Raw genomic sequence first — 23,646 nt, 5'->3', positions numbered from 1 at the left:
GTCACCCTTGAACAGCCCAGCTGTTGCCCCCATCTGGTCAGCTGCGGCACTGTTAGTAAGCTAACATGCTAATGCTAATGTGAACTCAGAACTGAGATTTCATCATTTCTGCATTCATAAACCTCATGACAATCTCATTTAAAACTGAAATTTAAAAAAACATTTGCAGATTTGAAAGAACTCTAAAATACAAAGTGGCAGCTAATATAGCATTAGCATTGGTCTTTGCATTGGGCGGATGTGTTGTCCTGATATCTCTGCTCTCTGTATGAAAGGCTCAGAATTATGCAGCAGTAATCAGCAGCGACATGTGGAGGATTATTATCATCTCTGCAGATCAAAAGATTACAAATGATAATGCTCAACAGAAGGACAGACGTTGAAAGCAAAACTGAAACTGAAACTTGCGTCCCCCGAGGACGGTTGCGTCCCCCGAGGACGGTTGCGTCCTCCAGACTTCGGTGCCACATTTCACTGAAAATTTGTGAGTAAAACAGCTAAATTAGGAACTATTTATTTCTTCTGTGAAACAGGAAAACTGCTTATTTTCTGTTTGTTGACTGACGGCTTATTAGGTTAATTTTAATTTATCATTTAAAAGTTAATTCCACCAGTCTCCTGCTGGATTTGTTTCTTCTTAAAGGTCATTTTCAGCAGAATAAATCATCTTAATTTCTGCCTTCAAACAACATTTGTTGCCCTGCGTTTGTTTCTTTGTATTCAGGTGTTTTTACCTGCAGCACAGAAGAGCCACCAGCCTCCATCACACCTGCGTAAACACACAACAAAGGACGGACACAGGTGGGATCATTACCCCATTCATTTAATGTGAATGAATGGATGAATGAACGAATGAATGAATGGATGAATGAACGAACGAATGAACGAACGAATGAATGAACGAATGAATGAATGAACGAATGAATGAACGGATGAATGAATGAACGGATGAATGAACGAATGAATGGATGAACGAATGAATGGATGAACGAATGGATGGATGGATGAATGAACGAACGAATGGATGAATGAACGAACGAATGGATGAACGAACGAATGGATGAACGAACGAATGAATGAACGAACGAATGGATGAATGAACGAATGGATGAATGAACGAATGTCCTGTTCTGATGCGACCCTTGGTCGCACAGCGCCCTCATGTGGACAAAGAACTGTTACATCTTGGAAAATGCTGCTTCAAAGTTTAAATTGAACGTTTTCTGATGTATCTCAGCAACATCAAAGAGGACAAACATAAAGACAAAAAGAAATCCGCCTTTGGTTTAATTAGCAGAATATTTATTGTTTTTCATGTTTTTCTATTAAAACACTAGCTGCCATATTCAATAAAACGGTCTGTCATCCTCCAATCAGATTCTCCGCTGAAGCCCACGTGCCTCCCGTGGGCGTGTCCTTGGCTTGGCGGCTTCAAGCAGGAAGTGGAGCGTTGCATCGTTGAGAGGTTTTCTCACAAATACTGAAGTGTGTGTGTGTGTGTGTGTGTGTGTGTACACACATGTCGTCAAGTCGTCTGCTGGAAGATCTTAGAAAACAGTTCATATTTTAACTTTTGGGAAACATTGATAATCGCTTTCTCGCAGTTGCACAGCTGCCACCTGAGGCTCATGAGAGCTCTCCTGTGATTGGCCGGACTGTTGCCAGGCAGATAAGACACTTGCAGAAGACCAAAGAACTCCAAAACAAAGACACGCACTTCGATTAACAATAAGAAAGAAAAATGGAGAAAACTGACAGTCAATGTGAAAGAAACATTTGTAGTACTCAAACAATGCACTACAAAAAGAATCTAGTGGTTTGTCAGTATTTGTGGCTCCATCAAATTTGCTGTTCACACAAGATTATTTTACTCCATTTTATATCTTATAGTTTCAAAATTTCCTCAATTCAGTGTTTAAGTGTGCAGAGTCATGAATGAGTAGAATATCTGCCACCGTGTACATGAAAAGGTTCGACCGTGGGCCGTTTGTCTGGCGGTTTAGACGTGACCGGTGCAGATGTTTGGACATTGACGACCGTGCACACCCATGTTGGTTTGTTGGTTTCAGAATCTGCCCTCATTCAAATGGTCCCTTAAAAGCCTCTTAAATTTGGTCCTCAGATTTTTGTGTTTCCATGGAAACAAAACCAAAATGATTTTAAAGCTTTAGGAGCGAGAAAACGTCCTCTGAATGAAATGATGCACTTCTGACCTAATTTCAATGAAAGACAAAAATCTGATTTCGGTTCGTTCGTCTCCGTTAATCCTGAATTGAGGATTCCTGCTCGGCTCGGCTCACACCACCCTTCGACTTTCACCCAACACAAACCCAAAAGTGATCGTTTTCTGCTTTTATTACGAAATAGTGCTACAACGTACATTGCATCTCCTCTCCTGACTGTGTCTGCTGATGTGTGTCGTCTGGACGCAGGTGTGAAGCACAGTGCTGGGAACGGCGCCGCCGGACGGGTGAGTTTACTCCAGGTTAAAATGTGCTTTTTTTAAAAGCTTTTCTACACAAAAATAGTCAAATTCTTAAGATTCACTAGAAAGGTGAATCACCCGTCAGGTGAACGTTGGCAGACTGTGATGCACAGAAACTGATGGAGGGTGGAAATAAAATTAAAAATGGAAAATGAGGTAAAGGAAGTGAAAAAAGTTAAAATGTAAAAGTCTGTTTGGGAGAGCGGCAGCCTGAACGTCCTCTCCTGTCCTGAGTCCTTATTGGCCAAATGAACTCTGAGAAAACCTCAAAGGCTGATGATTGAGGAGCAGGACGACCGGCGGCAGCCAGGCGGCAGCAGGGGGGCCGATCAGCAGGGGGGCCGATCAGCAGGGGGGCCGATCAGAAGGCCTGCTGGGCAGGGTTGTAGTTAAAGGTGGAGGGGACGTGGGGCCGCTCATCCAGTTTGTCGTATTCCAGATGGAACTCCTGGGAACACACATCATCACTTTCATCTGCTTTGATCCTGATGAAGACGGTCAGGATCAGCACACAGCTCAGCGTGTGTGTGTGTGTGGTGTGTGTGTGTGTGTGTGTGTGTGTGTGCACATGCTCACCTTGGCCACCTTCCTCCAGTTGAGACAGTCAAAGAAATAGTAGGTCCCCCTCTCGTAGCTGTTGGTCTTCAGGGTTGGTTCCATACCAGGAGCCCTGGTGATCCAAACCCGCTCCTCTTTATGATACCTCCAGTCTCTGTTAAAGCTGCACACACACACACACACACACACACACACACACACACACACACACACACACACACACACACACACACACACACACTTTAGGACGCTATAAAATAAAACTAAGCTACTTTTCAAGCAAAACCCTTGTGGACTTTTAATTCCAGACAAGAAACAGAAGGGTCTGTGTTCTTGTGTGTGTGTGTTGTGTACTCACAGTTCTACAGTTGCCAGCAGTTGTAGCAGGTCTCCTCCGTTCATGTAGTAGAGATAAAAGAGCAGATCTTCACCGTACCGAGACAACTTGATGGCTGCTAACTGCAGACAGGATGTGGATGCTGTCAGTGTTCTGCTGTCGGTGTTCTGCTGTCAGTGTTCTGCTGTCAGTGTTCCCCGTCAGTGTTCCCCGTCAGTGTTCCCCGTCAGTGTTCCTCCGTCAGTGTTCCCCGTCAGTGTTCCTCCGTCAGTGTTCCTCCGTCAGTGTTCCTCCGTCAGTGTTCCTCCATCAGTGTTCCTCCGTCAGTGTTCCTCCGTCAGTGTTCCGCTGTCAGTGTTCCGCTGTCAGTGTTCCGCTGTCAGTGTTCCGCCGTCAGTGTTCTGCTGTCAGTGTTCCCCGTCAGTGTTCTGCTGTCAGTGTTCTGCTGTCAGTGTTCCCCGTCAGTGTTCCGCTGTCAGTGTTCCTCCATCAGTGTTCCTCCGTCAGTGTTCCCCGTCAGTGTTCTGCTGTCAGTGTTCCTCCGTCAGTGTTCTGCTGTCAGTGTTCCTCCGTCAGTGTTCCTCCGTCAGTGTTCCCCGTCAGTGTTCTGCTGTCAGTGTTCCTCCGTCAGTGTTCTGCTGTCAGTGTTCCCCGTCAGTGTTCCCCGTCAGTGTTCCCCGTCAGTGTTCCCCTGTCAGTGTTCCCCTGTCAGTGTTCCCCGTCAGTGTTCCCAGGCCACCTACGTACCTTGTCTCTTATATGGATGTTGGTTAAATACTCGGAGGGGACGTGAAAGTCTGGGAAAACCACAACAACAGTTTTTTTCAGGTCTGTGAAGCAGTTTCGTCAGTGTGAAGTCGCTGAACTCACCGATGTCCTGAGGCCGACAGGGAGAGGACGCCCACGGAGACGCAAACTTGGGATAAAGATTCCTGAGAGTCAGAGACGGTGAGACAGTGAGGTGAGACAGTGAAGTGAGGTGAGACAGTGAGGTGAGACGGTGAGGTGAGACAGTGAGTGAGGTGAGACAGTGAGGTGAGACGGTGAAGTGAGACAGTGAGACAGTGAGACAGTGAGGTGAGACGGTGAAGTGAGACAGTGAGACAGTGAGGTGAGACAGTGAGGTGAGACGGTGAAGTGAGACAGTGAGACAGTATGTGAGGTGAGACGGTGAGTGAGGTGAGACAGTGAGACAGTGAGACGGTGAGACAGTGAGGTGAGACGGTGAAGTGAGACAGTGAGACAGTATGTGAGGTGAGACGGTGAGTGAGGTGAGACAGTGAGGTGAGATGGTGAGTGAGGTGAGACAGTGAGTGAGGTGAGACAGTGGACATGGCAGATCTGTGTGTCGTACTCAGGTGAGTTGAGGTTGAGGCCCAGCGTGGTCAGGTCAGAGCCCAGGGCCAGGTGGACCATGCCAGGGTCCGTCTCCGCTGCTCGGATAAACGTCAACAGGCCGATCATTCCAAACTGGTCCGTTACCATGCCAACTGGGATGTTGGTCACCCGCCCTGTTCATATATATCACATCACTTAGCATCTGCAGACTCCAAAATCAGGATGTGTGTGTGTGGGTGCGTGCGTGTGTGTCTCACCATCAGGAAGCACCTGGATGCCTTTCTTCTGCTGGTTGTTGTTGCTAGGGGCGGAGCTCTTGTCACCGGGAAACTTCGGCCCTTCGGAGTTGGAGGCGGGTTTTCCTGAAGAATTCAGATTCTGATTGGACGGAAACAGAGAAACCAGGTTAGAAGCAACAACTCCAGCTGGAAGAGCTGAGCACCGGTAACCATGGTGACAAGAGGATGATGAAGCGTCTGGCAGAGGACTGACTGTTTTGTCTTCGCTGCTGCTGGTGGCGTCTTTTATTTGGTAGTTTGGCCCCGGGAGAGCTGGGAAGTCTTCGTTGTGGATGGAGAAGTCCTGCGACTGTTCACTGGACGGCTTGGTTACCATGCCAACTGGAGATGAAACACGGAACAGCTGAGTGCACAAAAACCAGCACAAGCACACGTCCACGGCGCTGCAGGACGTCTGTAGCTGTTCTCACCGTAGGGCGCCCGACCGGCCAGCGGGTTGGGCAGCGGCGCGGGATTGGACCCGCCGTCCCTCCGACTCCGGTCAGCCAAGGCTGGAAAATCTGACAGGTCCAAACTCGTCACATTCTCACTGCCGTCTGGAACACACAACCCACGAGATGAGCCACCACCACGCACGTGCACGGCCACGAGCGTGCGCAGCAACATGTGGAACACGCAGGTGTTTTCTACCTGTTCCATTGAAGATGTTGTTGGACATCGAGTTGTTCATGTTGAAGCCGGGATTCCTGTTGACACCGAATCCTGACATACTGGGAAAAACACACCTCCAGTCAGCCGTGTGAGTGCACGCGTGAGTGCACGCGAGAGTGCACGCGAGAGTGCACGCGAGAGTGCACGTGTGAGTTACCTGTTGATGGTGAAGGGCTGCCTGGCCTGCTGCTGCTTGGGCATCCCGATGATGCTCGGTGATCCCCGGCTGGGGCTCCCGATGCTGCTGCTCCTCCCGGCCCCCACACCTGCGCTGCCCCCCCCTCTCTCCCCTCCCACCAGCCCACCTGTCGGCCCGGTGGGACCGCCCACCTGCTGGCTGTGGTTCAGCACGCCGCGGCTGCTCATTGGCAGGATCCCCCTGCAGAGAACAGGACAGCGTCACATCAAAGCTGGCCGGAGCTTTGATGATGACCAGATTATTCCCATAAACGTCAGGATTTACTCAGATTTATCGGCTCCTCGCGGGTGAAGACACTTCACGCTTTTTGGACCTTTTATGTGGTTCTAAATATCGATTTCACCTCTCCTGAACAAAACATATGAGCTGGTTTTCTGAACATCGGCCTGCTGAGAGCGACTGGAACAGTGATCAAAGTGACTGGGACGACCTTGGGAATACTTCAGGGAACGCGAGGGGCAGATCAGAGGTTTTCCGAAGGGTCGGGTGCTGCTGCTACGCTACATGTGGGCTGTACCTGCTCGGCGAGGGTGGCGTGTGCATTGTGCCGGCGCCGGGCGTATTGGCGTGACTGGGGAGTTGACTGGCCGACGGGTTCAAAGCACTTCGACTCAACTGAGACGCGGCGCCGCTGTTCAGACTCCTCATGGGAAAGCCGAGAGCACCTACGGCAACAGAGAGGGTGCACGTCACCGTCTGGTCGGGGGCGGACTCAGAGGGAGGGACAAACTTCCTACTCTGTGGGCCGTATAAACTGGCTCCCAGCTGTGAGAGTTGAGCCGTGGACGAAGCCGAGGAAGACGCCAACATCTGGAGACAGGACACACAGCTGTCACACACCACAGCGAAGACCTGGACCACGGCTAAAGGTCGTTCAGTAACTTTGTCACATCATTCAGCACGTTTTGGACCTGCCACAGATGAGTTGCTGCTCCGAGAACAAAGCAGGACTCAACAGAACCAGCACGGTCCTGATGTTCAGGTCCAGCTCTTATCAGTGCAGGAGGGGAGAAGGACTCACGTCTTTGTCTGATCGGTGGGGGGGGAACATGGACTGTTGGGAGTAGTAGAGGCTGGAGTCGTCGCCATACTCGCTCTCTACGCCGCCCTCCAGAAACTTTTTCCGATTAGCACCAAACATTCCTCGTGTCACCTGAGGAGGAATTCTATTTTAGTTCACGGCTTCAAATGAATGAACACATGACAATTGTTTAAAATATGTGACTTAAATTGATCAATTCCAGTATTCAAGCACACTTTCACATTATTGTAAGAGCATTTTTGGGGAAGCCACACACACACACACACACACACACACACACACACACACACACACACAGCTCTGATAATGAGTGTTCCACAAAGATTTCCATAAAGACAATAAAATGATCATTTAAATACATTTGGGGGATTATTGATGAAACACTGAACTTGAAGATAAAGGTAAGAATGAGGATTACAAGGCAGGAGTTTCAGAGCAGTGTTCGGAGATGCTAAAGGCTAATGAATGCATTATAATGACACCTGACCAAGCCATGCAACCTTCCGTCATGACCCGGCTCCACTCAGGCTGCTGCTAGCGCTGCTACATTAGCCAGCAGCGGCTCTGAGTTTCATTCATTCATCTCGGTTTTACAAACTGAGCAGTGTTGCAGTCTGCGCTGACACGAAGCACAACTGTAGCGCTTCATCACCTCAACAATGCGACGATGCTAAAGCCGCAGCAAATCCGTGCAAGGCTAATGTTAGCCGTGAAGCTAACTGCAGACTAACTGCCGTGTTCCAGCACAAATGGCCATTGTCGCGTATCGGGAGTGGAGTGCAACACAAAAACAGACAACACGGCGATAGAAGTCTTAGAAGTGGGTCTTTTTGGGAGAATCATAATCATCTAGCATATGTAAGCGAGCTGCTAGGATCTACTCCATAGGATTGCACTGTCTGATTAGCTTGAGAGCTAACGCTGGCTAGCATTGGTTCTTCCACGAGCAGCAACATGCAGACCTCGACATTAAGACGATTCTAGCCGACTGTGACACCACCTGGGACCGCGACGCTGCGCTGCTCGGCTCGGAGGTTTATTCAGGAGCGGACAAATGTGCGGACTTGGGTTTGGGCCTGCTGCGCTTCCGTCGGGTTCTTCCCCCCAAACAACAACAAAACACAAAAGAACCGGGCCGCTGTTCGGCCCCGTTAGCGCCCTCCTCCGCCGCCTGCGGCCGTGCGGCTCCCGCGGGGGGGGGCTTTAGATCAAGCTGCTGGTTCCGATACCTCATGGGTAAATAAAGAATTTAAAGGAATAAAGGAATAAGCTTACCGCATAAATCCCGCTACAATTCAAGATGGCCGATTTCTCGCCGCCAATAGGCGAAGATGCTGAGATGCCTCTGACCTCTGACCCCTGACCCCTGACCCTCCCATTGCGCCTGTCATGTTTGGCCGTCTCCACCGCTTTCTTGCAATTAAATGTCCACTTACAAAAAGAAAACAAGTCTACGACCAACTAAAAAAAATCACGCTTCAAACCACATATCTTTAACGAAATGGTTATAATACGAACGTTACTTTGTAATAATATGATGACGTCAGTATTCATTTGAAGGGAAACTGCTGTATTTCGTAATTTTATGTGATATGTACATGAAAGTGAATGCGAAATTAGATTAAAACAGGAAACACAACCAAATGTCGTTTGTTGGAACCCAACACCATGGACCCCTTTAGGACAATTCCACATTTTCCGGGTTCCTTTATGAACAATTGATGATTTCATGAAACCTGCTCGTTATTTTGCCCACATAGCGACAGGCGGCCATTGGCCACCACAGAGCGGAGGGAGCGACCCAAGGACCAAAGCGCGCGCCCACATCTGGCCTGTGATTGGAGGACCGGGTTAACGCTGCCACGGACCAATCAGCGACTCCGCCCCAGCGCCGACAGCTTTATAAGAGGCTCCGCCGCTGCCGGACCGCTCAAATTCTACCACAACCCACAAAAACTAGTTCAATATGTCGGGAAGAGGAAAAGGCGGAAAAGCCAGAGCGAAGGCCAAGAGCCGCTCCTCCCGCGCCGGGCTCCAGTTCCCCGTCGGCCGTGTTCACAGGCTGCTGAGGAAGGGGAACTACGCCCAGCGGGTCGGTGCCGGAGCGCCGGTCTACCTGGCGGCGGTGCTGGAGTACCTGACTGCCGAGATCCTGGAGCTGGCGGGAAACGCTGCCCGCGACAACAAGAAGACCCGCATCATCCCCCGGCACCTGCAGCTCGCGGTGCGCAACGACGAGGAGCTGAACAAGCTGCTGGGCGGCGTGACCATCGCCCAGGGCGGCGTGCTGCCCAACATCCAGGCGGTGCTGCTGCCCAAGAAGACCGAGAAGGCCAAATAAGCCTCCCGCCCACCCCCCAACGGCTCTTTTAAGAGCCACCCACTGACCCCTAACCAGCGACTCCACCGTTATTAGTGTATATTAGTTATAGTGGTTATGATAGACCTGAGGATAATGGCAGCTACACGCGCCAGTTAACCCACAGGCTCATCACCCCCCCCCCCCCCATATTATACTTTAAACGTACATGGTGATCGGGTTGTTGTCCCGTTAGTGAAATTCAAAAATAGTGAGTTTCAGTTCAGGCGCTACGACGCAAACTGGAATATCGGGATATTCCAGTCCGGGAGCTCTGATTGGCCCGGGACAACCGCCCAAAGCCGGGCCTGTCTCCTCCTACGTCCGCAGAGCTCCTTCAAACGGCGGCGTGAGCGCGCTGCCGCGTCAGTAGCTGCGCCCGGTTCCAGATCCACGAGCGAACATGAGCGGCCGAGGAAAAGGAGGCAAAGGCCTGGGGAAGGGGGGCGCCAAGCGCCACCGCAAGGTTCTGCGGGACAACATCCAGGGCATCACCAAGCCCGCCATCCGCCGCCTGGCCCGCCGCGGCGGCGTCAAGCGCATCTCCGGCCTCATCTACGAGGAGACCCGCGGGGTGCTCAAGGTCTTCCTGGAGAACGTCATCCGCGACGCCGTCACCTACACCGAGCACGCCAAGAGGAAGACCGTCACCGCCATGGACGTGGTGTACGCGCTCAAGCGCCAGGGCCGCACCCTGTACGGCTTCGGGGGCTAAACCCGCCGCCCCCGCCCCCGCCACACACAACGGCTCTTTTCAGAGCCACACACACGCGCGCTAAAGTACCGCTTCCTCATTCCAACCCCGCACTTTAAACTCCTCTGGGCCGAACCGGCCCGGGACTAGTTACTATCATGATCAACATCCCCCCCCCCCCCCCACACAGTGGCCTTATTCCAAGGTTAAATATAGAAAATACTACCGGGTCATTTGGACCCCACGTGTGGCCTCGGCTGAGTCACGCGCAGAAATTGCCCTGTAACTCAGATTATCACGTGCACCGATTGAGCCAATCAGCGCGCGCCGGTGCTGCAGCTCGGGCTATATAAAGGCCTCGAGGTTCTGGTCTCCACACCTGCAGAAATGCCAGAACCAAGCAGACCGCCCGCAAATCCACCGGCGGAAAAGCTCCCCGGAAGCAGCTCGCCACCAAGACCGACCTGCGCTTCCAGAGCTCGGCCGTCATGGCCCTGCAGGAGGCCAGCGAGGCCTACCTGGTGGGCCTGTTCGAGGACACCAACCTGTGCGCCATCCACGCCAAGCGCGTCACCATCATGCCCAAAGACATCCAGCTGGCCCGTCGCATCCGCGGGGAGAGGGCCTGAACCGGCAGCAAGAACGGCTCTTTTCAGAGCCACAATCCGACTAACGGGGCAGGTTCTGCACGCGCCGTGGGGTCCAATGACCCGGTAGCAGAACTCGGATTGGTCCCAGTCAACCAAATATTTTCTATATTTAACCTTGGAATAAGGCCACTGTGTGTGTGTGTGTGGGGGGGGGGGGTGTTGATAGTAAATAGTCCCCGGGCCGGTTCGGCCCAGAGAGGGTTAAAGTGCGGGGTTGGAATGAGGAAGCGGTGCTTTAGCGCGTGTGTGTGTGGCTCTGAAAAGAGCCGTTGTGTGTGGCGGGGCGGGGGCGGCGGGTTTAGCCCCCGAAGCCGTACAGGGTGCGGCCCTGGCGCTTGAGCGCGTACACCACGTCCATGGCGGTGACGGTCTTCCTCTTGGCGTGCTCGGTGTAGGTGACGGCGTCGCGGATGACGTTCTCCAGGAAGACCTTGAGCACCCCGCGGGTCTCCTCGTAGATGAGGCCGGAGATGCGCTTGACGCCGCCGCGGCGGGCCAGGCGGCGGATGGCGGGCTTGGTGATGCCCTGGATGTTGTCCCGCAGAACCTTGCGGTGGCGCTTGGCGCCCCCCTTCCCCAGGCCTTTGCCTCCTTTTCCTCGGCCGCTCATGTTCGCTCGTGGATCTGGAACCGGGCGGAGCCACGCGGAGCTTCTTATTCACGATCTGCGGACGTTGGTGGGAACAGGTCTGGATCCGGGTTCTGACGTCACACCAAAACTTGGCTCAACACTTTTACAGGGTAAAACTCATCGAAAGTTACAGACCAGTAAACCAAATATCCAAGAAATATATATTTATATGTAAAATCCCTCAAAAGTACATTTAAAACTCTTATCTGCTGATACTTAAAGCTCGTGCACGCGCGCCGTTGTGAAGACGGTTAAAATGTTGCCCTCAGTGATTGTGGACGTCGTTAGGCCACATCGGGGGTTCCTGAAGGACTCTGTCATGTGACCGGGGGCCCGTGTGAGGGGGCTCCGGGTCGAGGCTCCAGACCGAGTTGACGCGCATGTTCCTCTCAGAGTGCGTGAGTGGCTCTGAAAAGAGCCGTTGTGTTGCGGGCGGGGGCGCGCGGCTACTTGGAGCTGGTGTACTTGGTCACGGCCTTGGTGCCCTCAGACACAGCGTGCTTGGCCAGCTCCCCGGGCAGCAGCAGCCTGACGGCGGTCTGGATCTCCCGGGACGTGATGGTGGACCTCTTGTTGTACTGGGCCAGGCGCGAGGCCTCGGAGGCGATGCGCTCGAAGATGTCGTTGACGAACGAGTTCATGACGCTCATGGCCTTGGAGGAGATGCCGGTGTCGGGGTGCACCTGCTTCAGCACCTTGTACACGTAGATGGCGTAGCTCTCCTTCCGGGTCTTCCGCCTCCGCTTGTCCTTCTTCCCGGCGGCCTTGGTCACCGTCTTCTTCGCCCCCTTCTTCGGCGCCTGTTTCGGCTGAACCTCCGGCATGGTTGTGATTATTGATTATGGATCGATCGTGGATCTGGTGATCCAGCGGATCCTCCGCTCCGTATTTGAAGTTATCAGATGCAAATGAGCTGCGCTGCCCCCCCTCCGCCATTGGGTGACGTTAGAAGCGACCGTGAACGCGGAAGTGGATACTGTGCATGAAAGTGTTGACACGCACGCGCGCACGCGCGCACGCGTAACCTAGTCATTACACCAGTCAGTCAAGAGCTGCGAGTCCGTTTCTACTCGGATATTCCCGATTCCAGCACTTCTGGTTCTGGTTCTGGTTCTGGTTCTGCTCACGGCTTTAAAAGAACCAGACAGGAGGAGGCCTGGAGACGCCGCACGGTGCGTGTCGAGCTCCCACGGTGCGTGTTTGGTTCCTAAATGTCCGATGTTTGCGGTGAATATTTGGGCGGTTTGGAGCGAGCGTCGTTGGTCCGATGGCTCCATCTAGTGGACGCGACCAGCGCCGCCTCTGGGCGGACGGAACAAACAAGTAAACAAACAAACAAGTAAACAGTCCATCAAGCGTGAATTAATGACGCCAACTTCCAGGTGCTCAAGCAGGTGATGGATTAAACGAACATTTCTGCCTTTAAAAATTGGGAAATTGATGAAAATCGAAATAATGTTTGTTCATCGAAGCACGTTAATTAATTAAAATCAGAACAGTCAACAAGCAACAGTGACATTTTGACTTAGTTTATTTCAGAATTCTTCTGCATATATTAGCAACAATTATGTTTCATTTAACACAATCTGACATTAACAGGATGAGGTTTAACATGTGTCACACTTAAACCACTTCTACACAGAGAACATCAAAAATAAACACATTTTGGCTTCATCAGTCATTTTGGCAGCTTGTTTTCAGGGAATAAATGTAAGTTAAAGGTTCTGATGAGGCGTCATCACACTCACAGGCAGCAGGAAAGGGAAACTAGTTCCTCCTAACATCCCTAAATATGAACACAGGCTGAATCCATGAAAATCATGCAGATGAAATCAAAATCTTTCACTTGTAGATTAAACACAGACGACTGCTTCGCAACAAACATTGAAAAATGTCCCCAATACTGAAAAATGTTTTTTTTTTTTTAAATCTAAATATGATTCATTTGATCCCATTGTCCTCAAAACCTACCAAGGAGTTAACAAACTATCAGTGAAAAAACTTTTCCATACAACTTATTTTAACGACAAATAAATTGTGAAATGTACAGAAGATGATTGTGATTATATAAAAATAAATTCTGACCTTTGAACCCAGATTAGGAGCTTCAGAATCCAGACGGAGGTGTTTAAAATATTGAGGAATATTTTCTGTCAGCTGCCGTCACAGATTTCTCATGAAAATATTCATTTAAACACTTTATTCTTTTGTTTGAATGCATCAGAAAGTCTCAACACATCTTCACCTTTGTATTTTACTAGCTAAGTGAGGACACTTGGTGCGCCCCGCAGTCAAAGGTGTGTTTAAAGGTTCACTTTGGGGTCGAGGTCAGAGGTCAGGAGTCCTCACAGGGATAGAAGTCCACACGAGTGTTTGGCTGGTGTGAGCAGCTTCAGGGACGAACACGTTTCACCACGTTAGAAATCAGGAATAAAACAGGAATTACTGGAAATCCTCAAACGGTCCAGAAATAAAGTCAAATGTTCGCAAACATCAAGAATATTTTGCTCGAGTTAAAGTTTTTTTAGTAGAAAAATCTGTTTTTACACGTTCTAAGTGCTTCTTGTGATCGATGATATTAAACCTGGTTCCTAAACGACGTCTTCGTTAGCTAAGCTGGCAAAAATAGGCGGGGGTGTGGTTTAGGAGTCTGGCCACGCCCACTATCCGTTCAACGTGACCTTAAACGGATCATTGATAACAAAAATACAGCAAAAACTTTCCTCCATAAAAAAAATAACTAGAAATGAGTCAAATACAAAACTGATTCTGTTGAACTAGAAAACGTCGCTGTTGTGATTTGACTTCTTTTGCTGAACAAAGAAAGAACAAAGGAATTTTACTTTAGTGATCTTTCCCCCTCAGCAGAGCCACTTCCTGTCATTTGCTAGCTGCTTTTGGCTAACCAGGCTAACAACAACCACGGTTTGACCGGATGCTGACTCGTCGTCAGGGGGACGAGAACCACCTGATTCAATGTCCCTTCTTCTTTCGTTTGTCCAGACAAACTCACTCGTTCACTTCCCTCATGTGTTCACTCGGTCTGATATGTAGGAGGAGCTCATGAAATACACCCTGAAGCAGTCAGGTTTCCGACCCTGGCTGGGGGACCCTGAATGCATCACGCTCAGGCGCTCTGAGGTTATGGCGAAGAGAAACACGCCGAGCGACGAGGACGTGCAGCAGAAGACCGGCGCCTCTCCTGTCCTGTCCTTACAAAAATAGAAATCAGGAACACCTCGTTACAAAAATAAAGCCTAATTCACAGAGACGTGGTAGCGTGTTGCAGAGCGACGGCGTGAAGCGAGCGCCGCAGGACGTCAGTGGCGAGGAGACGCTTTGATGGGGTTTCTGCTCCGCAGGTCCAGCAGCAGCCTCACCGACACCAAGAAGCAGGAACGTCGCTCAAAGGCACAGTTGTCCATCAAAGGGCGGCTGAAGGTCAGGAGGTCAGCAGACGGAGGACCGACGGCGAGGGGGCGGAGCTTCATCTCTGCGGACCAACACACAAAACCACAAAATCAGCTCTGCACAGCAAAACAGCCGGCGGCGTCATGGCAACGAGGGCGGGGCCGGACGAGCAGGTGGTGACACAACTGTCGATTGACTGATGCAAACTTGGTTTACGTCACCACGGTAACCAGATAAAGGAACATAAACATGTCACTGGCAGGAATGCCGGTTTGAAAGGCGGAGCCACCAGACGCGAAAAGACCAAATCCTTATTGAAGATTATTTAGCGTTAGCATTAGCATTAGCTGAGGTTCACACACACGGGAGCTCTGTTTCCCAGGTGGAGCAGTTCCAGATGTTTGCAGATGTGAGATGAGCAGGACGGTCAACAGGAAGCCCAGCGGGCGCCCCTCCCCCTCCCCCACCCTCGCCAGCTTCCTCGAAGTTAATCCGTGCGGCGCAGATGGCGCCGCCGCCGCCGCCCTGTAGTTATGAATGATTGCATGTTCTCAGGCATTAAGTTGGATCAGCGTAATCCAGCAGCATATGTAGCCAAATCCAGCAGGCGGGACCAGGGTCCTGGTCTGCTGCTGAGACCACCACCAGACCCTAACGTAGCCCCGGACCACCAGACCCTAACGTAGCCCCGGACCACCAGACCCTAATATAGCCCCAGACCACCAGACCCTAACATAGCCCCGGACCACCAGACCCTAACGTAGCCCCAGACCACCAGACCCTAACGTAGCCCCGGACCACCAGGCACTAACGTAGCCCCGGACCACCAGACCCTAACGTAGCCCCAGACCACCAGACCCTAACGTAGCCCCGGACCACCAGACCCTAACGTAGCCCCAGACCACCAGGCACTAACGTAGCCCCAGACCACCAGGCACTAATGTAGCAGAAGAACTTGAACTCATCTCACGATTAACGTTCGTTAGTTAGTTAGTTAGTTAGTTAGTTAGTTAGTTAGTTAGTTAGTGTTGCTAATGTTGAGCTTCATCTCTGGTTGAAACAACAAAGCAGAAGGTTCGATGTTTCCTGACTGTCCACCAGGGGGAGCTGCAGCACTCACGCGTCTGTTGGCCTGGTTGCTTTTCTCTCATGTTCTTAAAATGCTTCTGTGATGCGCACGCACGCACGCACGCACGCACGTGCACGTTACTTTGACCTCAGCACATCTAATTCACATGGAGATGAAAACTGTGACATTTGGACGTTCTCTCTCGCTCCAGCGCTCTGATTTCCTACAGGAGTATCTGGAGCATGAACGCGTCGTGTGTTTAACTAGAGAAAAGCAGATCTAATACACAGAACGTGTGTGTGTGTTTGTGTGTGTGTGTGTGTGTGTGTGTGTCAGAGGGAGATGATTCACTGTTGGAGTTGCGAAACATCACGCTAACCTGGAGGGTGTTTTTTCTTCGGGGGGGGGAGGGTTCCCGCCACTCATTTCATTTTATTCGTGGTTGCCATGGTAACGGGTGTGTTGCGGTTCAGCCTTCCTGAGCTTCACTGTGATTCAGTGACGGAGGAGATGCCTGATGGTTCTGATCCGGACAGAAGCGGGACAGAACCGGAGGAACAAGCAGCGATGCAGGACGACTTGTGCATGTTTTTCACCACAGACGTTGGGCGACCTTTGACCCTGAAGATGAGGATGGCAGCTCGGTTTTATCGACTTAATAACAGCAGCACTTATCCTCCGCCGTCACACACTCATGTGCTTGTACTGCTATCTTTGTGAGGACCTTCACACGCATAACGCATTCCCCAGCACTTGACCCTTGACCCCTGACCCTTCACCCTGCAAAATTCTGACCTCAACCTTAAAATCAGGTCTTGACCCTCAAACAATTGTTGAGTTGAATCGCTGAGAGCAGCCAGAATGTCCTCACTTTACTGGTAGAATAAGATGTTGGCACACACACACACACACACACACACACACACACACACACACACACATCTGGAAGCTTAAATCGACTGTATTAAAAGCTCTTTTCACACCCAACCTGCTCTCGTGGGCCCGTGTGCTGCCGCAGGGAATTCAGAACCGTTCAACACGACCAGCAAAGGTTTAGTGTGAAAGAAAGAAATGGTTCCGTAACATTTTCACATTTCGTACGCTGTTGTTGAACTTGCTAACATGCTAACTAGCCTTCGAGTTCCTGCCCTGCTAGCAGAGGCTAACGTGCTAAAGGGAACACGTGTTCCACCATTGGACGCAGCGAAGCGCCGCCTTCGTGGTCGCTTTCGTCTCTGCGGACGATCTTCAAACGTCCGATGGTCGCTGATGTGAGCGACAGCGTTTCTGCTCTACTTCCTCTTCCTGCCCGTGTTGGAGGAACATTTGGCCTGATTTCACGCCCTCGCCGCCCAGAGCGGGAGGTGTGATGTGGCAGGACTGTGGCGAGGGGGTGTGGCTTCACCAAGCGACTTGTTATTGTTGTTGTCAGAAATCTGAAGCACGGTCGTCAGTGCTGGTCGGTATTAGCACGTCGCTGAAACTGCGTCTGTAACATCAACAACAGGAAGAAACCCTGAGCAGGACCCAGGTCATGGGGGAGGAGAAGCCCCTCCCCCTCCAGGTTGTAGCAACCCTCTGGGGCCTGAATCAAAGCTCAGAAGTTTGATTTGACGTCCTTTATAGGTCTGGCCCGACCCGCGTCTCAGGGAGGACCTGCGTCTCGGCGAGGACGCGCGTCTCGGCGAGGACGGCGTCTCGGCGAGGACCCGCGTCTCGGGGAGGACCCGCGTCTCAGGGAGGACCCGCGTCTCAGGGAGGACCCGCGTCTCGGCGAGGACGCGTCGTCTCGGCGAGGACGGCGTCTCGGCGAGGACCCGCGTCTCGGGGAGGACCCGCGTCTCGGGGAGGACCCACGTCTCGGCGAGGACGGCGTCTCGCGAGGACGGTGTCTCGGCGAGGACCCGCGTCTCAGGGAGGACCCGTGTCTCGGCGAGGACGTTGTCTCGGCGAGGACCCGCGTCTCGGCGAGGACGGCGTCTCGGCGAGGACCCGCGTCTCGGGGAGGACCCGCGTCTCGGGGAGGACCCACTTCTCGGCGAGGACGGCGTCTCGGCGAGGACGGTGTCTCGGCGAGGACCCGCGTCTCAGGAGGACCCGTGTCTCGGCGAGGACGGTGTCTCGGCGAGGACCCGCGTCTCGGCGAGGACGGCGTCCATCTGTCCACGGGTTCCTGCCAGCGTGGTCGGCAGCTCGCTGGCCTCTTTGTGCTGTCGCACGTCAACGCACAGTTGCTCAGTAATATTAACCAGATAAGAACTGTGTGTGCATCCAGAGGGGGTGGAGTCACCATCGGGGCGGGGCCACCCGGGGCGGGGTCACCATCGGGGCGGGGTCACCATCGGGGGCGGGGCCACATGCTGGATGCACTTTTATCAGTTAACAACAAAAATGTGTTTCAGCACCGACGTCACATGATGAAGGAGCGTCTGCAGCCACGGCTAAAGGTAACACACTCACACACACACACACACACACACACACACACCCACACACACACACACACACACACTGTCGTGACCCAGACATGAAACAGTCGAAGCGCCAACAGGAAGTAGAAACACACCATCTCTGGCCTCTTCCTGTTCTTCAGGAGCTTCAGCAGAGCAATGTGATGCAGTCAGTGCAGCATCTTCCTCCTCTTCCTCCTCTTCTTCCTCCTCCTCTTCCTCCTCCTCCTCCTCCTCCTCCTCCTCCTCTTCCTCCTCCTCCTCCTCCTCCTCTTCCTCCCCCTCTTCCTTCTCCTCCTCCCCCTCTCCCCCTCCTCCCCCTCCTCCTCCCCCTCCCTCCCTCCCCCTCCTCCTCCTCCTCCCCCTCCTCCTCCTCCTCCTCCTCCTCCTCCCCTCCTCCTCCTCTTCCTCCCCTCCTCCTCCTCCCCCTCCTCCTCCTCCTCCTCAGTGGGTTGGTGTTGCTGCCAGTGGAGCTCGCTGGTGCAGAACTGATGTGGAGGCTCGCTCATGTGGAAGCTCCAGTCGGGTTAGATAACTCTGCTTCTTCACACGTTTGTTCATCAAATCTCATCAAAAATCTGCTGATCAGAACATGGAGCAGATTTCATGGTTTCAGCGCTCGGACCTTCAGAACCTGGCCTCCACCACAGAGCAGAACCTCAGCACCGCTGCTCCAGCAGAACCAGTCAGGAACCAGTGAGACGCTCAAGTCAAACCAGTTTGAAAGTTTTACACCTAAAGGAGACTTCCTGTGACGTCCCCCCATCACAGAGCTTCAGTCACTTCCCCCGAGCACCAAGACGCGTGCACGTGCACGTGTGTTATATAAGGCCCTGGTTACATTGTTAGTGATGCTCGGAGCGTCTCGATCAAAAAGAGGCTAACGCTAATCAGCCCGGTTCTGCATCCGTCATGTGTCTCCAGCTGAGCCTCATATTTAAATTTGACAGACTAATCATGCTGTAAATGTGTGTGTGTGTGTGTGTGTGTGTGTTGAGTGAGTGTGTGTGTGTGTGAGTGTGGGTGTGAGTGTGTGAGTGTGTGCCTGCATTAGAAGCTCCTGGATTAAAAGCATTTATGCTGGTAAAAATAGCGCCAGCCCATAACAGCCCATATAAATATTAGTTTATGCTGGTTGGAGATTACCAGCTGCTGGATTAGTGTCCGTCACCGTGACGCCTGGACAACGTATGTTTGTCAGTTTGCAAAGTTTGTCTTCAATCTCAGAATTTTTCCATGTCGGAGTTTAAAGTTGAGTTTAATCTGCCACCCACCAGCAGGGGGCCCTGGAGGTCAACCGGAGTCCTCCCAGCTGTGGCGCTGCAGCCGAACAACAACGTCGCCACTCTGGAACGTCACCACACTCAGAGACTGAAGCTACAACAGCCGAGCAGGCTAGCAGGCTAGCAGGCTAGCAGCCAAGCAGGCTAGCAGCCGAGCAGCTAGCAGGCTAGCACCGAGCAGGCTAGCAGGCTAGCAGGCTAGCAGGCTAGCAGCCGAGCAGGCTAGCAGCCGAGCAGGCTAGCAGCCGAGCAGGCTAGCAGCCAGCAGGGTGAGGGGCTCCTCCAGGCCAGACTGACCCAGCTCAGAGCTTCTGTTCTCAGAGACCTTAATAAGGCTTCTGCTGCTGGAGCTCCAGATTAAAACTCCAGGATCCAGGAATGTTGGACGCGGGCCGGCGCTCCTGGATCATCTGCTGGCTGCATCCTGCAGGAAACAGCCTGACGAGATCTGGATTAACGTGCTAATTGGACACGAGTGTTGTGCTACATTTGAGGAACAACTGGAACATCTGTCAGAACTTTGCCTTCAGCATCCATTAACGCACATTTACACCATGGGAAGGAGGTGGGTTCTATTTCTGGTCCTGCCGGGCTCCAGAGTTGACAGAGAAAACCCCGAATGATGGAATTACCCAGTTAAATCAGGCGAGTGATGCAGCTTCACGTGTTTCTGCTCGCCTGACTCCAGATGTTTCAGCGTGTTCAGGTGAGGGAACGTCGGTGAGTCCTGCACTTCCACGCTCTGTCACACAAGGAGGAAACAGTTCCCTCGTGCTGCTGTTGTCATGGTTACAAACCCGCTTAGGGAGAGGAAACAAAACATAACGTAATCTGACAGGATTTAGGAGGCCAGGAGTCCTGGATCGCTCCGGAACGTCCAAATGATGAGGAGCTCAGCAAAACACAACATCAGCCAGTCACACACTGCAGCCTCATGCTAACTGCTAACTGCTAACCTCAGCATTCACACCGGAGCCCTAAATGCCTGATCCAAAACCCCTCAACACATCTCAGAACGAAACAACATCCTGGATTTCTATCTTAGTGGGGACTTTTGTGCACATGATCCATCCACACGTTAGCATCGATGCTAACACGAATATGTGACCAGGAAAAACCAATCAAACACCGATCATCAGCGGGCGTGTCTGGAGAGCGTCGCTGTGGTTGGGGGCGGGGCCTAACCTCAACTCAGGTGAGACACTCACCTGTTCGATGCTTCTGCTGCTCTGTCCTCTCCTCCTCTCCTCCTCTCCTCCTCTCTCTCCTCCTCTCCTCTCCTCCTCTCCTCCTTCTCTTCTTGGCTGTTATTCCTTCACTTCAAATGTCAAAAGTCTGAAAACCCAAAGCTGTTTCGACGGCGTGAAACAGGACTCTCAAAAATAAAGGTGTTGTCAGTGGAATCGGATCAAGAAAACGTCAGTGTAAACATGTCGACCGCGTCAGGACGAGTATGAAAAATAAAGATTTGTTTTTAATCCCAGCCAGGTTTTTATTCCAGCTCCTGCGAGATTATGTTCCATTTTCCCATGATTCTCGGTGCTTGATGACGCGATAAAGGAGATCAAAGGTTTCACCTGCTGACGTCGGGGGTTCTTCTACACCGCTACGGGCTTTGATGAAGAGGGGCGGGGTCACAGGTCCGTCTCGCGCGTGTCCAGACAGAAGGCGTACAGGGACTTCTTGAAGTCCACGCTGCTGTTGGCTTTGATGTCGTCCTTCTCCGCGGACTTCTCGTCGTTCTCCACGTCCCGAGATCCCGTGGACGCTTTGCTGCCCTTGCGCTTCAGCTCGGGACTGTCCCGGCCGCCGTTGGGCTCGTCCTTCAGGGACGACTGGTCCTGGTCCGTCTCGCGGTGGTAGAAGTAGTTGAAGTTGGACACGATGACCGGAACGGGAAGCGCGATGGTCAGCACGCCGGCGATGGCGCACAGGGAGCCCACGATCTTCCCCCCGACTGTCACCGGTCGCATGTCGCCGTAGCCCACGGTTGTCATGGTAACCACGGCCCACCAGAAGGCGTCGGGGATGCTGGAAAAGTGCGACTCCGGTTCGTCCGCCTCCGCGAAGTAGACGGCGCTGGAGAAGAGGATGACTCCGATGAAGAGGAAGAAGATGAGCAGGCCCAGCTCACGCATGCTGGCCTTGAGAGTCTGACCCAGGATCTGGAGCCCTTTGGAGTGTCTGGACAGCTTGAAGATCCGGAAGACCCGGACCAGACGGATGACCCGGAGGATGGCCAGAGACATGGCCTGCTGTCCGTTCTGGTGCTCCTCGTCCTGCTGCTCCACCAGCTCCGTGCCCACCGTGATGAAGTAAGGCATGATGGACATGATGTCGATGATGTTCATGACGGTCTTGGAGAACTCCGACTTGCTCGGACACGCGAAGAAGCGCACGAAGAGCTCGAAGGTGAACCAGATGACGCAGGTGGTCTCGATGATGAAGAAGGGGTCGGTGAAGGTGAGCGAGGGCCGCGGCGCCGTGCTGTTGTCCAGCCGGCTGCTCACCGGCAGCTCGCGCTCGTCCCGGAACTCCGGCAGCGTCTCCAGGCAGAAGGTGATGATGGAGATGGTGATGACGATGACGGACACGATGGCGATGCCCCGCGCCGGGCTGGAGCTCTCGGGGTACTCGAAGATGAGCCAGACCTGCTTCTGGAACTCGTTCTTGGGCAGCGGCTTCTCCTCCTCTTTGATGAAGCCCTCGTCCTCTCGGAACCGCTCCATGGCCTCCTCACCCAGCTGGTAAAACCGGATCTCATCTGCGAACACGTCGATCGACACGTTCACGGGTCTCCGGATCTTTCCCCCGGACTGGTAAAAATACAGAATCCCGTCGAAGCTCGGCCTGTTGCGGTCAAAGAAGTACTCGTTCCGAAGCGGGTCGAAGTATTTGATCCGCTTTGCCGGGTCTCCCAGCAGGGTCTCCGGGAACTGGTTCAGCGTGCCCAGCTGGGTTTCGTACCTGAGGCCGGCGATGTTGATGAGCACCCTCTCGTTGCTCTCCGTGTCCATGTCCATGTCCAGCAGGTCCTCGTCGAACAGATGCGGACTGTGGTCCGCGCGTAAAAGCGCGTCCATGGCGTTCTCGCTGCAGCTGAAAGTGTTGTTCATGTCGTTGATCTTCCAGGAGCTCTGCTGCTGCCGCGGAGGACTCCCGCGCGTGTTCAGCTCCTTCCCGAAGTCCTCACCGAGTCCGCTTTGAACGAACTGAGGGACGTCCAGCGCGTTCCGGCAGTTGTCCTCGCCATTGCCGCCCCCCCCTCCTTTAGCTCCGCCGTTCTCAAAGCTCACCAAGGCGATCTCCATCCCGCCGCCATCGACGCTCACGGGCCGCGAGGGAAAGGGGACTTGTTGAGCTGCAGCATCTCTCCCGCGGGTCGTCGGAACAACGAGTTGGAAACGGAACCAGCAGCTGATGTCGAGATCTGAAGAGCGCTGCTCATGAACGCGCCGCCGCCGCCGCCGCCGTCATTAAGGCTGGAAAACTGCGCCGCCGTGCAGGAAAGTGCACGTTAAGAGCACCAGAGAGGAGAGAGAGGGGGGGGGGAGTGAAAGGAGGATGAGAGAGGAGAGAGAGGGGGGGGAGTGAAAGGAGGATGAGAGGGGGGGGGGAGTGAAAGGAGGATGAGAGGGGGGGGAGTGAGTGAAAGGAGGATGAGAGAGGGAGGATGAGAGAGGGGGAGGGGGAGGATGAGAGAGGGAGGATGAGAGAGAGGAGAGGGGAGGGGAGGGGAGGGAGTGAAAGGAGGATGAGAGAGGGGGGAGTGAGTGAAAGGAGGATGAGAGAGGGAGGATGAGAGAGGGGGAGGGGAGGGGAGGATGAGAGAGGGGGGAGGATGAGAGAGGAGAGGGGAGGGGGGAGGGGGAGTGAAAGGAGGAGGATGAGAGAGGGGGAGGGGAGGGAGTGAAAGGAGGATGAGAGAGGGGAGGGGGAGGGGAGGGGAGGGAGGGAGTGAAAGGAGGATGAGAGAGGGGGGGGAGTGAAAGGAGGATGAGAGAGGGAAGGGGGAGGGGAGGGAGGGGGGAGGGAGTGAAAGGAGGATGAGAGGGGGGAGGGGAGGGGAGGGAGGGGGGAGGGAGTGAAAGGGGATGAGAGAGGGGAGGGGGGATGAGAGAGGGGAGGAGTGAAAGGAGGATGAGAGAGGGAAGGGGGAGGGGAGGGAGGGGGGGGGAGGGAGTGAAAGG

The 23,646-nt window shown here is 53.1% G+C and overlaps 7 protein-coding genes across 14 annotated transcripts; 3 read left to right on the top strand and 4 right to left on the bottom strand.

Moving 5' to 3' along the window:
• Positions 1-1,280: 1,280 nt before the first annotated feature.
• LOC130519033 (CCR4-NOT transcription complex subunit 2-like) lies at positions 1,281-9,576 on the bottom strand. Of its 8 annotated transcripts, none has more exons than XM_057022084.1 (15): positions 8,185-8,343; positions 6,889-7,020; positions 6,605-6,677; positions 6,385-6,532; positions 5,826-6,047; positions 5,648-5,727; positions 5,428-5,553; positions 5,211-5,338; positions 4,976-5,096; positions 4,735-4,891; positions 4,251-4,312; positions 4,128-4,177; positions 3,402-3,502; positions 3,062-3,206; positions 1,281-2,933 (listed from the first exon to the last, which is right to left on the bottom strand). In XM_057022084.1, the coding sequence occupies exons 2-15, from the start codon at positions 7,006-7,008 to the stop codon at positions 2,847-2,849; spliced, it is 1,620 nt and encodes a 539-aa protein (XP_056878064.1). In that variant the 5' UTR covers positions 7,009-7,020; positions 8,185-8,343; the 3' UTR covers positions 1,281-2,846. The 8 variants fall into 8 exon arrangements, with proteins under 8 accessions (XP_056878064.1, XP_056878067.1, XP_056878063.1 ...); XM_057022087.1 differs by having other exon boundaries at positions 6,779-7,020; positions 8,185-8,210; XM_057022083.1 differs by lacking the exon at positions 8,185-8,343 and adding an exon at positions 9,438-9,576 and having other exon boundaries at positions 6,385-6,677.
• Positions 8,766-9,290, top strand: LOC130519037 (histone H2A-like). The gene has a single exon (XM_057022091.1). It carries the CDS (start codon positions 8,876-8,878, stop codon positions 9,248-9,250), a length of 375 nt encoding a protein of 124 aa, XP_056878071.1. The 5' UTR covers positions 8,766-8,875; the 3' UTR covers positions 9,251-9,290.
• A 95-nt stretch (positions 9,577-9,671) lies between the features above and the next one.
• LOC130519039 (histone H4) lies at positions 9,672-10,029 on the top strand. The gene has a single exon (XM_057022093.1). The coding sequence runs from the start codon at positions 9,672-9,674 to the stop codon at positions 9,981-9,983; it is 312 nt and encodes a 103-aa protein (XP_056878073.1). The 3' UTR covers positions 9,984-10,029.
• Positions 10,030-10,120: 91 nt separating this feature from the next.
• LOC130519555 (uncharacterized) lies at positions 10,121-10,726 on the top strand. The gene is made up of 2 exons (XM_057023097.1): positions 10,121-10,167; positions 10,348-10,726. Exons 1-2 carry the CDS (start codon positions 10,121-10,123, stop codon positions 10,589-10,591), a joined length of 291 nt encoding a protein of 96 aa, XP_056879077.1. The 3' UTR covers positions 10,592-10,726.
• A 135-nt stretch (positions 10,727-10,861) lies between these two features.
• LOC130519038 (histone H4) lies at positions 10,862-11,229 on the bottom strand. The gene has a single exon (XM_057022092.1). The coding sequence runs from the start codon at positions 11,220-11,222 to the stop codon at positions 10,911-10,913; it is 312 nt and encodes a 103-aa protein (XP_056878072.1). The 5' UTR covers positions 11,223-11,229; the 3' UTR covers positions 10,862-10,910.
• A 163-nt stretch (positions 11,230-11,392) lies between these two features.
• Positions 11,393-12,214, bottom strand: LOC130519036 (histone H2B 1/2-like). The gene has a single exon (XM_057022090.1). It carries the CDS (start codon positions 12,065-12,067, stop codon positions 11,690-11,692), a length of 378 nt encoding a protein of 125 aa, XP_056878070.1. The 5' UTR covers positions 12,068-12,214; the 3' UTR covers positions 11,393-11,689.
• A 542-nt stretch (positions 12,215-12,756) lies between these two features.
• Positions 12,757-22,997, bottom strand: LOC130519034 (potassium voltage-gated channel subfamily A member 1). The gene is made up of 2 exons (XM_057022089.1): positions 20,665-22,997; positions 12,757-14,736 (listed from the first exon to the last, which is right to left on the bottom strand). Exon 1 carries the CDS (start codon positions 22,765-22,767, stop codon positions 21,091-21,093), a length of 1,677 nt encoding a protein of 558 aa, XP_056878069.1. The 5' UTR covers positions 22,768-22,997; the 3' UTR covers positions 12,757-14,736; positions 20,665-21,090.
• Positions 22,998-23,646: the final 649 nt, after the last annotated feature.

This window comes from Takifugu flavidus, chromosome 22 (genome assembly GCF_003711565.1).
Source record: "Takifugu flavidus isolate HTHZ2018 chromosome 22, ASM371156v2, whole genome shotgun sequence".
Classification (NCBI taxonomy): Eukaryota; Metazoa; Chordata; class Actinopteri; order Tetraodontiformes; family Tetraodontidae; genus Takifugu; species Takifugu flavidus.
Note: the sequence above shows the minus strand (reverse complement) of the source record. Positions and strands in the feature narration are given on the sequence as shown.